Source organism: Phaenicophaeus curvirostris, chromosome 1 (genome assembly GCF_032191515.1).
Source record: "Phaenicophaeus curvirostris isolate KB17595 chromosome 1, BPBGC_Pcur_1.0, whole genome shotgun sequence".
Classification (NCBI taxonomy): Eukaryota; Metazoa; Chordata; class Aves; order Cuculiformes; family Cuculidae; genus Phaenicophaeus; species Phaenicophaeus curvirostris.
In genome coordinates this window covers 119,593,526-119,610,416 of record NC_091392.1, presented here as the reverse complement: position 1 = coordinate 119,610,416, position 16,891 = coordinate 119,593,526, and the positions used below count along the sequence as shown (strand labels likewise).

General features: G+C 38.6%; 1 protein-coding gene across 15 annotated transcripts in view; it reads right to left on the bottom strand.

The window, feature by feature from the left end:
- Positions 1-4,682: 4,682 nt before the first annotated feature.
- Positions 4,683-16,891, bottom strand: part of CASK (calcium/calmodulin dependent serine protein kinase) — a 209,243-nt gene continuing 197,034 nt past the window's right edge. For 6 of the 15 annotated variants that reach the window (XM_069873017.1, XM_069873059.1, XM_069873088.1 and 3 more), the window contains 6 exons: positions 16,752-16,832; positions 16,580-16,660; positions 13,576-13,778; positions 11,374-11,457; positions 9,009-9,035; positions 4,683-5,650 (listed from right to left, as the gene is read on the bottom strand). In XM_069873017.1, the coding sequence (XP_069729118.1) occupies positions 5,474-5,650; positions 9,009-9,035; positions 11,374-11,457; positions 13,576-13,778; positions 16,580-16,660; positions 16,752-16,832 (653 nt within the window). In that variant the 3' untranslated portion in view covers positions 4,683-5,473. The remainder of the gene's footprint in view (positions 5,651-9,008; positions 9,036-11,373; positions 11,458-13,575; positions 13,779-16,579; positions 16,661-16,751; positions 16,833-16,891) is intronic. The other 9 variants (XM_069873049.1, XM_069873132.1, XM_069873079.1 and 6 more) reach the window with 3 other exon arrangements.

The following is a 16,891-nucleotide window of genomic DNA, read 5'->3' as shown; positions in this document are numbered from 1 at the left end:
GACACTGCCTGTGCAGCTTTGTATTAAAAAAGTTTGTTAGTGTTTAATGTCTCTGATTTACATACTTGCATACACACATACACAGTGGAAAGCTACCTGTCCTTTTGGGCAGACGGCTGACTCACGGCTGTATCTACAGCTCCTACTGAAATCCAGATTTGAACACCACTGAGTGTTACTGTGATGGGGTAAAATCAGTGACAAACCCCTGTTATTTTACATGGATAACATCTGCAAATGCTGCTCAGAGGCTGGGGACTGTTCAGCCTCACTGCCAGCTTTACGGTCCGGAAGAGTTGGTAATACCTGTATATTCTGGTATCACCTCATAGCCTTACCTATGCTTGACACTCTAAACCATGTGGTACACATCAGATCCTCATCCTTGCAGCTTACAACCTAAACAGTCAGCAAGTAACAATGCAGGAGAGGACTTACAGGGAGCAGTAACTTACCCCATCTTGTACAGCAGGTGACTCCTGGAGTCAAGCACAGTGCTCATACTCCCAAATGCTGTTTTGTTCCCAAGCCCTTGACTATTTATTTTCTCTGCAAGAAACTTATCTTCCTTTTTTTTCACTCAATCCTAATGTTTAATTTCTATTGACAGGTACCTTATACATCCAAATCAGGTTGGGTGTGAACTCTCCAAGAGAGCATGTGGATTACTTAAGTAAGCTTCAGGGATCTTCCAATGACAAGAGTTAAAAACCATGGTAACTAAAACCTTAGTTTAAACTGCCTTGCTCTGTGGATGGGATTTGGTAACTTACAATCACCTTGTCTGATCTCTTGTATTCAGACAGGCACATAATTTTATTTAGTAAAATGTTTCCTGTTGCATTTTAAGTTTTCAGCTTTTGTTGTTGACTGTTGCCCTAGACTGGGACCAAAAACTCTCAAAAGTTCTCTGCTTTAGCAGTCTTGTGACTTGGGGCTCTGCTCACAGGCACATGAAATTCCCCAGCAAATGCAAGCTTTCCTACACAGTAACTGTTGAGATGTGTCTGTCCTGGACAAGGTTTGTCTCTATTTCGGGAGAAAAGTCACAGACCCTGACCCCAAGACTCTCTAAGATTTCGTCTTATATACCATCCTGAGCAGCAATGTTACCCTTTCCTCATGCCAAATTTCCGTATGCAACCAAGAACAGAGCTTATGAGATCTCATGGTTGTGCGGATCCTAAAAGGTTCTTTCTAGAGTGAGACTCAGTATGAGAACTCCACACAGCAGCTGAGCCTACAAAGCAACCCACCTGTTGTACAGCTGGGACAGAGAGCAGGAATGAGAAAGCAGACAGCAGCACCCTCAGTGATCTCCCACTTTTAAGCTAATTGCTTTAACAATTTAAACTTATTAGCAAAAGTACATGGCTAGACCAAAGCTTCTTGAAATTACTGGCAGTCTTTCCATTCCTTCAATGAATTCGTATCACACTGAAGGAGCACTCCAAATTACAGCCAAAGGGAAAACATTGATCACAGCAATACACACACATGCACAAGAAAACTAAAGCTTTTTTGTTTTCTACCTGAAATCTTGATCATTTAAAATCACAAATCACAACAAGACAATGATGGCAGAGTGGAACCTTCAAAGTGCTGGCACTAAAACCCTTCCAAAGCAGACCTGGCAGGTTGGCCTTTCAAAATCAACTAAGTAATTTTGCTAATGAAGTTTCTGAAGTAGGTGGTGATATTTTCACTTAGAGGCTAGTGGCACAGCATCTTTCTTGACCCAAATCAAATAAAAAGAAAACCAGCGCTAAGACGTATCGAAGAATTCAGTTTTGGTGGTGAGATTAAAATGTCCCTTTGATTTTAAACAAATGCATGCTGTGGGTTGCCTTACAGTGGCCAGCATTGTCTAAACTAGGTTACCATTCCCATGCAATAATCTTACCACTCTGAGACATTGAATAACCTAGTGTAGTTTTATTAAGTAAATGGAAGCAGAGGTTAATGAACATTTATTGGACCAACTTAACACCTTGAAATCACAGGCATCAGTCAGACTGAGAGGCAGCATACTGGCAAGATCAAGTTTTCTTTACAAATCTATGAGCCCCTGTACAAAAATAAAGTATAAAAGGGGCAAACGGAAACATTTGTTTCTTCCCAATCCCAGGGCTGCTTCTGAGGTCATATTCAGCATAAATTTAGAGAAGTCCAAGAGGTGCTCTAAATTACGCAGTGATATTTACAGTACTAGGAGGATCCTTCTCCAGCTGAAGATTGAAATAAAAAAATCATAACATTAGCTCTGCATCTGCATGAGTCTTTCCTTCCCTATGCAAGCGAATCTTCCAGCTGAATTTATGGCAGCCTTCTGCCCTCTACGTACCACAGAAATAACAGAGATGAATCAGAAGGGTTTGGCCAGGAGGCAGAGGAGGTGTGGATCGGGTAGACTGAGGAGTTCTGGGCTTGCTCTATGCTTCCTGGGACTGTGCTGAAACCGGTTCATGGAGCTCACTGGGCTGCGTGGTTCAGCAGTACTTAAAGCCTAGGAGTGTTCCAAGTTAATCTTTTGCCACTGAAGGCTCCTATAAGGAAAACAGTCTGTGGTAAAGAGGAGGCAGGTCAGTACGCTAACTGATGCGCTTTACAGTTTTTGTCTCTTGATAAAAGGCTGTACAGTGAGAATAAAAGACCCAAAGCTCTCCAAGTTAGTCTTTCTACTGTGTAATATTAACTAACGGTAGCTCCACTTGAGAAGAAAAACAGATTAGTTACATTAAATCACTACTTATTCTCATCTACATAAGGCAGAAGCACCCTCATGGGCCTTATGAGTTTTCTTTCCTAACAGGCTGGATACACAGAAACTCCAAAAAATTCACATTAACAGAGTCAAAAGTGTGTAGTCAAAACATCTATGATGGTCTATACCCCAATTATCAAAATTACTTTACCTGTTTAATGTCGTAAACATGTGAGATGAAGAATGTGTCACTGAAGTCAGATACTGATGCTTACCAGAGAAGTAGTTTGTATTTCTAACATCAGAAACACTCCACTGCTTGATTTTCAGTAGGTCTTCTCATCTTTGTGCTTTACTGGGAAAAGAGGTAGTTTTGAGAGTGAATGAACCTGTCACTTTCATGAGCTCAGCTAGAGTGTAATACTACCACTGCAAGAGAAGATCCACAGGAAGACCTGCTAAGGTTCATCCAGGACTAAAATCACACAGCACAACTACTTGAAAAATTACCTCTTACTCACTAAATAGTTCACAGTTTGTACCTATCCCCTTTCACAGGGGCTAAAACGAGAACAAATGAGCAGCTGCTATTACTCCTACTCCAGTAAGCTCCCTCTTGCTTGCTGGCTTGCTTACACGAGGCCCACACAGGTAGTTCCTCATTGGCTGGTTTGCAAGTTTCCACAAACTACAGACTCAAGGAACTCAGTTACAGTTCATGTTTTGGGACGCAGTCACAGAACTGTGATTGCAGCTGTAGCGTAAGTGGGTTCAGCAGGTGGGGTAAACCCAAGGATCAAGTTCCCTTCTGTGCTGCAGGCTGCAAGCTGTGCTGGGAATGCTGCACAGCCTTAACACCTTGCCTCATCTGGTTGGCTGGGATATGCAGCTGGACCTAGATTTCACCTAAAAATTTTACAAGAAGGACAGAGATTTGGCCACCCAACCTGCATTAGAAATTGGCAGGAGTAAAGTAGCAACCTATGTACTTTATGTTAGTTACACTTGTGATAAGGGTTCAACCACGAGACCTTTTCTGATGACATGTGCAGCGGTCCCAAACAACCGTAACAGCCCACAGACCAATTACAGCTGACAGTTCAACTTTGAGGATAAATCCTTTGAGAACATTTTGATCATTTTAATATAATGACTAAACTTCACACTATGCAGCAGCACAGCCAACGAAGCTTTTAAGAGAAATAATTTTAAGGAACACCTCTTGGTGGCAATGCTTGCTTCTGTTAACCATTTTCAGAAAAAAACCCATGCAAACGATCTGAATCAGAGAAAGCACGAAGAAGGGAAACAAGATACCAGGTCAGCACATGGTTAAATGCTCTTCCTTGGTTCTGCTTTAATTCTAAATTAGTTATATCGTGCTCAAACAGGTGGAGCAGAGCTCCTGGAACAGACTACAGGCTGTGCCCCTACCAGCACCTTCCCTTAACAGACTCTAAGAAACCTTTTCTCACTGCAAGAGTCACTGATTTGTTCTTGAAACTCCCTGTGATGAAATGAAGGACCCAAAAACATTTAATCGTTGAACACATAAAAGGAAGTATATTTAAAATAAAAAAAATTGGTCAGACTGGAAAGTCAATTACCATTTTGAAAGGAATTTACAGGGCTGTTGTAGATGAGTCTTTTGGAATAGTCAGTTTATCGCAATGCCTAAACTGGTTTCTTCATTGCACAGTATTTTCTTTTAAAATGTGTGCATTTTTAAACAATTACATACATATTAAAAACCGGCATTTCTTTGCTTAAACTTAATTAAAACGTTAATACTCTCAGACAACACAGATCTGAAATGGTGAAACCAGTAATTGCCCCCTCCCACCTTACAACAAATTAAATTGAGACAAAATTACAAACACATTTCACTACATGATTATTATTAATAAAAATCAGTTTGTTTTTTTTTTTTTATAAAGTTGCCCAGAATGCAAGGGATGTGCATAGGTTTACAACTTAGTCAGAATAATATTTTAGTTTATTCCCTTGGGTACGTGTTCCCATGAACGGAATGTACTTTGCTGTAGAATACAGGTTTTTTCAACACAGATACACCAACGGCATGAACGCTTGCGACTGTCCACATGCATTAAGAGTCAAGACCCAATTTCAAATTTCTAAAAGTTTTACAGAGTTCTTCAAAGAGACAGTATCACATTATCTGGATGTTACACAAAAGTACTTAAAAATACTATCCTAGAAAAAAAAAAAGCGAAGAAAGGCCTTTAAAATTTATGAATTTGTTTCGTAACCACTAGACTAATTATTTCAAATAAATAAAGGAAAGGAAAGTATTCCAATCCATAAAATCAGACTCTAAAAAGAATGTAGTGTTCCACCCCCAAGTTAAGGTAACAGAATCATATTATTATTACTATTAAAATAGATTATAGAAAGCAGCATCTATTTTGTGCAGTTTTTAGGGGCCCTTGAAATAAAAAGCTATGATTTCAAAAAATATAACATTCCAAAGGACTGAATAATACATATATTTAAAGATACATTTTATTAAAGTTTAGGAGAAATGATTAAAAAAAAGATACTGTCTCTTTAAATTAGTGTTTAATTTGTTTTTCCCCCTCCTCCTATCTATTCGGACATGACAATAATTATAAATTTAGGTCACACTACATCTAGGTAGTCTCTAGGGGCCAAGACCTGTTGACACAAGGTCAATAACAAAGAGGTTTTCCATGTATGAGGCGGTTCCCAGTAATGACAGATTTTTTTTTCAATCCTATCGTGACCGGTCTAGTAGACCCAGGAGACCGGGACCCACTGTGAGGCTGTACACACAAGCTCGATGGCTTCCTCCAGGTGCCTGATAGTTTCATCAATTTCGTTGTTGATAATTGTTAGGTCAAAGTAGTGTGCATATGTTCTCTGTAAGATTTCAGACTCCTTCTGCAGGCGCTGAAGGGATTCGTCCTGTGCAGCGGTCAGAAAAGAAAATGGGAGAGAGAAAAGTTGACTCCTTTTGTTCTCTGCCACGATGGCTTTCTAACTATTGCTATGGAGAAGGAAATGGGCAAAGAAGCCTTAGGGAGGCCTGGGTGGTTCAGATTCTCCACCTGAATCTATGGAAACCACACAGGAGAAATGGCACAATTTCTCTCTTGAAGCTGACATTCAAACAGCACTCAGTTATTGACTTACTGGAGGCCAAACACAAGCCTAGCATTAAAAAAGCAAGGTAGAGAATGGAAGTTTAGAAAAGCAGCACAGACATGGAGCAATGGAGACCGTATGTAAATAAAATGTACCAAGTGCACAAATAGGAGCTATGGGGCCTGTGTCCAGGTAAGAACACAAGAAACAGGAGTGGGTATATTGTCAGGCATCAGCTGTTCCTGGTTTCAGTAGTGTTTTACTATTCAACATCAGTCTTCTGGGTCTACTTCCTTTAATAACCATTTGCTGATAAGGAAGTTCTCACTCCGCATTACTCTGTGGTTCTTATTTCAGATCGTGTCATTTTCAACATCTCTTAGTGTGAGATCCGGAAGATGAACTACACACGCAGCCTGCACTCAAGAAGAGCCTGCGACACCAGTCTTGGTGCTTTCCATGGCTTTGTGTCAATTCCCTCACAGAAACAAGTGCATCCTGCTCTGTGGGTGCACTATGGGACATAGTGGTGAGCTTCGCTGCCGAGGTCTGCCTTTCTGAGAGAGTGGGATTGCAAAAGGCTTTTTTCTAGGGCTCTGGAGCAATTATAAATTTGAATCCTTTTCCTGCAATTTCCCTTAGAAATTAAAAAAAAAACAACAGTAATTTGATGCTTTTGGGAACCTTGAAATAGCCGCAGGAAAGCAATAAATTCTTTCTCATCCCACAGGTTTGAGATATGAGGCAAAACTAAATATGAACAGTATAGACTCTATAGTATGTATAGGGTCACCCTACTTAATCAATCAACTGAGATACACTTTATTATAACAGAGCTTAGGCTGTAGGAAGTACAAACACATTGTCTATAGCTGTTTTCCCAAGAAATTATTCTGCAAACAGAATTTTATCTACCTAATGAGAGACCCTACCCTTTGAGTTGTTTAAACTTCCTAAGTGTTTGTAATTATGGTGGCAAGTAGCTGTGGAACAGCAGCTTTCAGGTCCTCTGCAGGGAACAACCTGCACTGAGACAGTTCTCCTTCCTCGTAGTTGCGAAACCAGCCAGTTCTGGAGGAGAAGTTCTGTACCAAAGTTACCAGTTCTGCTTCTCTCCTGAAGCTGCAGCCCCAAATGAGGGAGAATTGTCAGCTTCATTCAATAATAACCATGAATTTAATTCAAACACAGCCAGACAAATACTTCTCACACAAGAAAATCTACAGGGTATGCTCCTTGTATACGCTCCTTGTATGTATATGCTCCTTGACCATTATGCACCACTGGAACTTCCATAGAAGATACTAGTGCACGCAAATTAAATTCATGCTGTTATCAAATTGAACAACACGGATTAATACTAATACTAAATATGTTTGTAGAACATTTCATATAGCTCAGTGTCTTTAAGCCAAAAACTTAGTTAGGCAAACTGCCTAGTCATAGATTCCAAAAGAAACATTAATTTATATCAGCTGAAGATTCAAACTTTTCTGATTTTTCCTACAAAGGAAAAAAAATACACTTGCCAAGCACATATTTTCAGTGCTTTACAAATCTAGCTAAGATTAACTTTATATTTTAAAGCCAGTCTTAGCAAAACCACACTGCACCTTTAGAAGAGTTTTAATTTCACATAACAAGGCTAACACTAGCTGAAAAACCCCCATAAAGCCTTAGAACTGTTAACTGATATGTAGCTTTTTAACTGTTACTCAGGTTGTGCATTAGCATCATCTTTACCTGCTACAAATATCACAATGAACTTTTCTCACTAAAGCAAGGGACTGACATAAAAAAAATCTGAAAACCTTATAGCTATCTTATTTTTTTAAAAAAAACAACTGGTAGGTAGAGAAGAATGAAGGTTAACATTTCCCTTGCACACACAGATGTGACAAAACTAAGAATTTCAAAAACTCATAATATTTTAATATTTCCCTTTGCTGTTCCTAAATCTATCTTTACCAGGGATCGAAGTGGGCTGTATTTTGGAATATCTAAATTTCCTAGCCTCTTGGAAATGTATGAATGGCCACAACTTCAGTATTTTCACATCTGGGAGCAGAATATCTGTTTTTTCCTCTGCCGTCAGCTCATGCAATAGGCATTTTATCTGGGTCTAGTTGCAATGTGTCCATTAGTGGAACATTCTTTTCTTTCCTGTCTCTAGAATTCAGTTGATTTTCCTAATCTGCTCTTTTTCTTCACCATAGCTAGGACAGAAAGGAGCGAAATATGGCTTTTATCTACAAAATCTCTTCATGTGGATAATGGCCACAGTGATCTCTTCAGTCTCTGAGGGTTGTGGTTTTTTTTTCCTTAAAGTACATAGGACAATAGCTGCCACTTGTGACAGTCAAAGCACAGCCTAACAAATTACTAATATTTCCTTCTAAGGCTGCAAACAGCATATAAACACACTACCAGGCCTTTGCCAATTTTGGTCCAAGAGAAAGAACTTCTCCTCAATTTAAAGAGCTAGTGGACTGCAAACTTCTTAAGAAAATTTCCTTTTATTCTTTGGCTGTAGGAACAGAGGAAGCATAGCTAAAATTCAGAAGAATTTGGCTCAATAAAGATTTAGATCAAAAACGCAGAGCCTGTCAACTCCTCTGTGCTGCTGTCTAGGCAACAGGAGGTAGAAAACAGCTGGAGGAATGAGGAACTGCTCCACTGTTTCTTTATATGCTCTCTCCTCCCTGTCTTAGCACAGGAATCATCTGATTTAAGTTTCCTTTGTGATTAGACAAGTGGGTACACTCTGGCAGATTGCCTCTATGATTTAAATTGGTTTTGTGCTCTGCAGAACTGCCCATAGTGCACTCTATATTCAGTTGAAAACATGTTATTTTGTCTTCTAACTCTTGCTAAGTGGTCCTTGATTTCTGAGATATTTTGTGTCTTCTGTGATAAAGTGTCTCAAGACAGATACTTTTCCGAGCAGACCTCTGCATTGATTTTATCACAAAATTCAGATGTACAGCTGTAAGAATAGAAATTTTACTCTCTAGTTTCTTTCTACTAGCAGATAATTTTAGTGCAGATATATGAAGTCATTATTAACATTAAATTTTTATTCCAATAAAAAGTAATGTTGAATGGGAACGAGCGCATCTACATTCTAAAACTACTGAAATAACCAAGACTACCTTGTCAGTCCCTAGCTGGTACTTACAGGCAATTTTCTGCACCATTTTGGCAGCTATGTACAATTAGCATGAATGCAGGAAAATGAAAAGAAAAGCAAAGATGAAATTTAAGAAAACATAAGGGGGGAAAAAGGATAGTCATTTACAGAAGTGTTCTCAAAAAGCCTAAGTAAAATAAACAAAGTTGTATAAGAGGATAAACAGAAAGGGATACTCATTAGGCAAATAAACCTTTCAAAAACGAAGCATGAATGGGAAATATGACACACACACCCTCCACCCTTGTTTGCCGCCTTGCAGGCTTGTAACACAGACACAATTTGCATATCTCCCTTTATGCAGCACAGTAAATCTTGGAAAACAGGATACTGTACTCGGGTAAAGTCTTGCTATTACCATTTTCTGCCCTTCCCCTTCCTTAAATTTAATTGATCCATAAATTAACATTCCTTATATGTGTGGGCCCAGTTCAGCAATTCATGTGCCTGAGTGAATATCTGCATGCACGTAGACTTTAGTCACAAGAGCTTAAAATAAAGACAACCTCTTCATTGCACATGAATGCAAATATTCAGAACATAATACTTTGCTTGTAGTAATATTTCTTTGGCACAAACAAATATTTCTCCATCACTACTGTAAAAGGTACATTTCTGTCCTCTTCCCAGTGTACTATGGAAAACATTTTCTTCCATGAACTGTCCCAAATTTCTCTGTGTTATATTCTGCAGCTGGAAGATTAAAAGTTAAGTACCAATGACAGAGAAGTGAGGCCAAGGGAGACTATTTGGGAGCTGAAACACAGGTACTGAGGCAACAAACCCAGGCAGTTATATAATTTCACATGGTTCCTGGCCTCCTGACCACTGCTGTAAGCATAATGCTTGCCTGACACATCCTAAGAACAATTCTATTTTTTTTTTTAAGTGATGCCACACCATTTGCTGGCACAAATGCAAATTCAGTGTAGAATACAACATTTTGGTATTTTGTCAAGATTGTACTGACTTACATTATATGCCAATATCAGCAGTTCGACAAAGTGTCGCTGCACTTCAATAACACTGCAAATTGTGATGTTCTGAAATCTTCATCTGTACTGTCATGACATTTACCAGCCAGGGCATGGGTCCATAAGAGACAGTGAAATGACATAACTTACTGTTGTGAAAGTTAAAAGACCCTTCCTCCCCCTCTCTCTTCCTGGCTATACACTCTCACTGCTTGTTTCGTCATTGGTGCTTGTCAGACACTTTGTGAGCTGCTTGAAAACTGACAAAAATCCAACTTGGAGCTAATGTAGCTCACTGAAGGATCTGGTGAGTGCCACGCCAGTGCAGATGGGCAGTGTACGTCCCAGAAGCAAGTTAGAAAGAACTGTACCCTTCAGCAACAGGGAACCAGTAGAATGCCTCAGGCTGCCAGCAAAATTGCAGCTTGAGGCCAATATTTTTCACTCTCACTTACTACTTTAACCATAATTCAGAGTATTTGCATTTAAATACATGTGTATTGTTCCTTATTTTCCTGCAAGCCTCTGCAGTGATGTCATAGTTTCATACTTGGGATACTGTAATTACATTTCCATAGAAACAGGATGTAGAGACAGGGCTTCTGATTTTATTTTTGTGTGATCAAGGAGACATCTAAGAGATTTGGAACAGATTCATGGACATATCCAATGAATTAAATACATTAGTATCACAGTTTAAAAAGGCCTGAGCAGATAAGTGTTTGTATAAATACTATTTGCCCTGTTGTGAGCTAAGTCCAGAACTGAATTTGAAATCAGTAGCAATCTGCAGAGCAGATATTCTACTGAAACTTAAAAAGGTGTTCAGGATGTGGGCCTCCGTGAATCCTTAATATTTTTGCACAAGCAATTACACTTTTGGTTAAAGCTTCCAATTCTTAGAGAACAGTCTTTGAAATTAACAAGCCTACTTCCGATATATATTCGCTGTACAGGAAAAATACTAAAAGACAAAGGTGGGATGACAGCACAGTCATGTACACTCATGTCTTCAGTTCAGGCCAGCTGTAATCTAGTGCTAGTATTGCAACTCAGAGCTGAGTAATCTGTGCTAATGATTTAGCAAGGATTTGGAAATGGATATTTGAGCTAGGGCAGGGAATGAAATAAAAAAACGTATTTTTAGAATACATCATGAGGATCCTTCAATTTGAAGTTCATATTTTGAACTAGGAAAAAAAGTTAATAAACAATAAATACATGTCAATCAACTAAATAATGCTGCCTGACAACTGCCTTTCTGCCTCTCCATATGCAGACAAGGAAACAATTGAAGACACTTATCTGTACATTTCATTAATTCTTAATTAATTCTTAATTCTCTCTCTGATAGGACATTAGATTCCAACATGTCATACCTCATTAATGCCTGGGGTAATTGTAGGTGCAGCAATAAAAACAACAAAAGGAGCAAACTCTGCTGTTCTCAGGACCTTCAACGCCTAGGTGAAAAAAAAATCAAATACTTCAGAAGAATACCCCAACAATGAATACAAAATAAGTTTAGTCACACAAGCAAAAGATGCAAAATCATGATTTACCCACAGTGGTATCTGTTTTTAACTGCTCTGGAGTCAAGACCTTACACTAGACCTACAGACATGTAAATTTTTGTATTATTTTACATTTTGTGGTGGTGTATTGATCCTTAATAAAAGTGAATTTTTCTTGAATGAAAGAGCATCTCTTTGCATTTAAATTGAATGATTAACAACAGGTAAAAAATGCCATTATATCATAAATAAAGAAGAGAACTAACTGTATTTTAGAATAAGTATTGATTAGAATATAATATTTTGTCTGAGTTTTTCTCCTTACCAACACTTTTATTATTATTTTCTGAAATAAACGAAAACATGATGCAAGAAGTTCCAAGTTTTTAAAAAATAAGCCTTACCATGTTTTTAAAAAGTGAGCATAGTACTAATATCCTGAACCAAATCTATGCAAAAGAGAAGAGTTCTCATTAAAAAGTTGACTTGGTCATACTTACTGAGTGATACACAGGACAGTCATAAATGAAACTTTGGTACAGATCCAAGCTAGACTGAAGTGCAGTGGAAGCAAGTAAACACACCTCAGCTGAACTCAAATGGATGGACAAGATGAAGTGAAACCATCAAAGGTCAGTCTTTTTTTCATCCTTCTGCTTCCTGTCTTCTCCAAAGCTTTTTTTTTTTTCAAAGAAACCTCCAACAAGAAATCCCAATCTATACTTTTCCCAAGTTAAAGAGATTTGTATCTTTGCTGCTTGAAACCATCCGTACACATCATCACCCATGCCAACCTCCTCTAAACAAGTGATTAATCCCTTATGTGAAAGTCATGAAAACTCAAGCAACTAAGAGTACTCAAGGGAAAACAGTCAAGCACTGCAAGATCATTGGGAATAAGTCCACAGAGGGGCTGGCTGTAATGAGCTGCGATGGATGCATGAGGAAGCTGGTTAAGACGCATGCTAGAAACATGCTGGAGGAAGTATAGCAAAGGCGGCCGGTGCCAAAAGTAAATATATTCTAACAAAGATTAAAATGGCTCCTGAGAATTGTAATGCTTCTGAATAATGCAAGTTGAAAAGATTTATCATGAGTTTGCTTTAAACAGCTGCTCCATTAGAACTAACTATGAACTAACTGCTCTCCCTGAAAACTTTTAGATGTAGGATTTCATTTTTCAGAACAGCACCACACCAGCATACTATGTGAACTCTCCTAAATAATTTAGTCAGGTATCTTATTTTTGTTATGCAATTCTTAAAGAATTTTAACATCTTGAATCCATTCACAAGGAAGAAAGAATGCAGCAAACTATAACCCTGGTCACAATTTTTATTCGTCTATCCTCCCATTTCCTTTAATCTGCTAGAATAACATAAACATCTTGCTTAACCATATTCATGTTATTCCAGTTGACATATAAACACATCCCTGTGAACTGAAAGTCATGACCATATGGATGTTTCAGAGGAAATGTATCAGAATTTTCCCACTGAAGATTTAGATAGTGAATGAACTAATGATTAGTGTTTCTTGAGAGCCTGATTTTCCTTCCTACCTTCTTCTGAAAAGTATAACACTGGTCATTGTGCAAACAGAATCAGTACTGGTGACTGACCACAAATGTTTCTGACCATGCTCAATACTGATATGGAGCCAAGAGTCAGTATGGGACAAGATTACTGTCTAATACAGCACCAAAGAGACATTTTTGAAAATACTGAAACATTACTCCTGACAGGCAATGATAATCACTTGCTTTCACACATTTCACTGGACATGAGAGTAATATATTAAGAAGTTACACAGCTAGTAGATTTTCAAGCTATGGTGGTTGCACACTAAGCTAAACTACAAATTAGTTTCTGCTGTATGTTCTACTAACCAGATGACTACCAGAATTCCACTTCACAAATTGATAACTTGCTGTCCCAGAGTCTTTTGTCCAACTTACTGTATGCATTACTTATCTAGTGTGCAATCAATAAAAATAAATATATCTCAATAAAATATGGTTCAAGGATTTGGGATGAGTCCCATTTTCATATACTTCTGATTAGTTACCTGAGGTTCTACATCAAGTATTGCAATTAGTCCCTGCTCATGGATCTTTCGTATTGTTTCCAGTTTTGTCCCATACATTGCATCCTCATGGCTGCCGTATTCCAAATATTCATTGTTTGATATATCCTGCATCATTTGGTCATGTGATACGAAGTAGTAATTTTTCCCATTTTCTTCATCTTTCTTTGGAGGTCGGGTTGTGTCTAAAAATACAAAATATTTTTAGTACAAAAGCAATATTAAGTTTAATGGCCTTTTCTTTGGTTTATCAATACTTATTCACTGAATGATGACCTGTCAAATCACATAGAGAACAAAGCAGCATGAACTCGGGGTAGGCAGAATGACAGGGGCTGGAAAAAGCAGGAGATGAAGGGAAAAGCAGCTCTTCAGAAAAAGCTGTGGAGGTTATCCTGGTAGACACTCAGTTACTTAAATATAAGCCACCATGTGCCCCTGTGGCAAAGAATGGCTAAAGGTATCCTGGGCTGCATTAGACAAAGCATTGGCAGGAGGTGGAGGGAGGTGATTCTTCCCCTCTACTCAGCACTGGTGAGGCCACACCTAGAGTGCCGTGTCCAGTTCTGGGTTCCCTAGTACAAGAGACACATGGACATACTGGAGAAAGTCCAGCGAAGAGGCATCAAAGGACTGGAGCATCTCTCCTAGGACAAAAGGCTGAGAAAGCTGGGATTGTTCAGCCTTGAGGAGAGAAGGCTTAGGGGGAATCTCCTCAATGAGTACAAATACCTAAAGTGAAAGTGTAGAGAAGATGGAGCCAGTCTCTTTTCAGTGGTGTCCAGTGACAGGACCAGAGGTAATGGGCACACACTGTAACATAGGAGCTTCCATCTGAATGTTCTTCAGTGTGACGTTGACTAAGCACTGGCACAGGTTGTTCAGAGAGGTGGTGGAGTCTCCATCCTTGGAGATAATAAAAAGCCATCTGGACATGGTCCTGGGCAACTAGCTCTAGATGGTCCTGTTTGAGCACGGGGCATTGGACCACATGACTTCAAGAGGTAAGGACCTTAACCGTTCAGTGATCCTGTAGATCATCTGCTTCTCTTTTCCCTACAGTCATGCTGACATCCACTTGCTTACCTTTCTTCTCATATTCCCTCATAAACTGATTTACTGTCATATTTTTCCACTATCACATTTATGTTGGTGACATGTCTGAAACACTACATCTCTTCCTAACCTAATCCAGTATCTTCCAACAAACTTTATCTTAATTTCAAACAAGTTATCCAAAATTTGAACTGATATCCTGTTTTTAATTATACCAATTACTGTTCTAAAGATTAATTAGAAATGTTCTGAAGATTAATTGGCATATTTCACAGAAGTATTATAGATCACGGTTATTATTTCAAGAAATTAAAGAACAATGGATTATATAAACCATATAATATCACCGTAATACTCACTGCTGCCCTAGGTCTACTGAACTTACATGCTCTTACACATCCCCCAGATCTCCCTCTTCTGTAAAAGTATTCCTGTATATTCCTTTTCTACTTAAATTCTTATGATGTTTTCTTGTTCTGATTGTGAAAGTGTAAGTCTAAAAAGTGGGTGAGAGAGATGAAAGCTACTTAGTAATAACATTTTGAATATATTGATTGTGCAGACCTATGTGGCAAGAGATTTGTGGCCTACTAATCCTTTTAATTAACTTCCATTGTGAGTGACGTGACCTTTATGATCAGATTTTCAGTAGGTAGATAATTTCTTCATAAAGCATTCCCCAAAACTCCATGACCAACTTAAATTACCTACTACTACCATAGTTCTGTAAAAGAATACAGAAAATGCAGTAAAATCCATCCCTGGATGTTGGTGAGAGTAAATTCAATCACCTAGAGTCAGCTGAAAGACAGATCAGGTCAAAGAAAATGAAATTGGTACATAATCACAGAGTCACAGAATAGGTGGTTTGGAAGGGACCCTTAAATGTCATCTAGTCCAACCACCTGCAATGAGCAGGGACATCTTCACCCAGGCCAGGTTGCTCAGAGCCCCATCCAACCTGACCTTGTTTCTAGGGATCTATCTATCTACCACCTCTCCAAGCAACCTGTTCCAATGTTTCACCACCCTCATTGTAAAAAATCTCTTCCTTATATCTAGTCTGAATCTATCCTCTTGTAGCTTGAAACCATTACACCTTGTCCTGTTTGCTACAGGCCCTATTAAAAAGTCTGCCCCATCTTTCTTATAAGGCCCTTTAAAGTAACGAAGTCATCACAATGGCTGACAATGTCACTTCTGAGCCATGTATTGTGTTTCTAAAGTCAGCCAGGAAGATTTGGCCACTGGATGCTCTCGTTTCGCAATGCCCAGCTTGAGGAAAAAGGGTGCACCTCCAAGAGATCATGTAGTAGAATATATAGTTCCTGTCATGGGTGAGACTGCCATGAAGTGAAAACACTCCCGTGCTCTTCATAACAACCCACTTGTAAGTAGTGAAGTTATATGAGTTTTCTTTTTCTTATTTTCATCTCTGGAAATTTGAAGTTATTTTAGTACAATACTAGTCCTCAAGGCTGGGCTGTGAAAAGCAATTTAAAACTGACAGATGACACACACATTAAAAGCTTCCTCTAAATCCAGTTTATATTTCTTCTCATGGGAATTATACAAGGTTTTAAACATGATGGCTGTTCCAGTCTTCTCCAAACTGTAAAGGTAAAATTAGCACAGAAAAATGAAAAATGAAAAATGTTCTAGCCTTCACTCCAAATTTAGAAATATTTGGGGCAGAGAGAAGCATGCTTACCAAGAAATTTTGTGAATACTACGAAACTTACAATGTAAAGTGGTGTTTCTTACTACCTCTGTCTCTGAAAAAACCAAAAGAATAAATACACTCAGTCCTTTCACAGTTTCCACCTTTCAGATAGCATTGCCTCAGCAGAACCAAACACATAGTAGTACAGTGGGATGTTGTCAAGGATGACACGAACAGTTTTGCACTACATAGAACGTTGCTACTTACGAGGAATGGGGTAAGCAAATCTGTCCGGGTGTTTTGTGATGAGTGTGTTTTTTATGTGTCTTCTTCCAACACCGTGTGCACCTAATCCACAACACAAAAATCAATTATAAATTTTCGACCAGAAGGGGCTCAAAAATATGCAGTTTTATTCAGAATAATAGTTTAAAATTACCTAGTAAGACTAGTGTTTTCCTTTTGAATGCTGGCAGTTTTACTACTTCTTCATATGTGACGAGATCTAATTGATCAAACACTAAAATACAAAAGAAACCCCCACACGGATGAGAAAAAAAGACACATAAAGGGTGATAC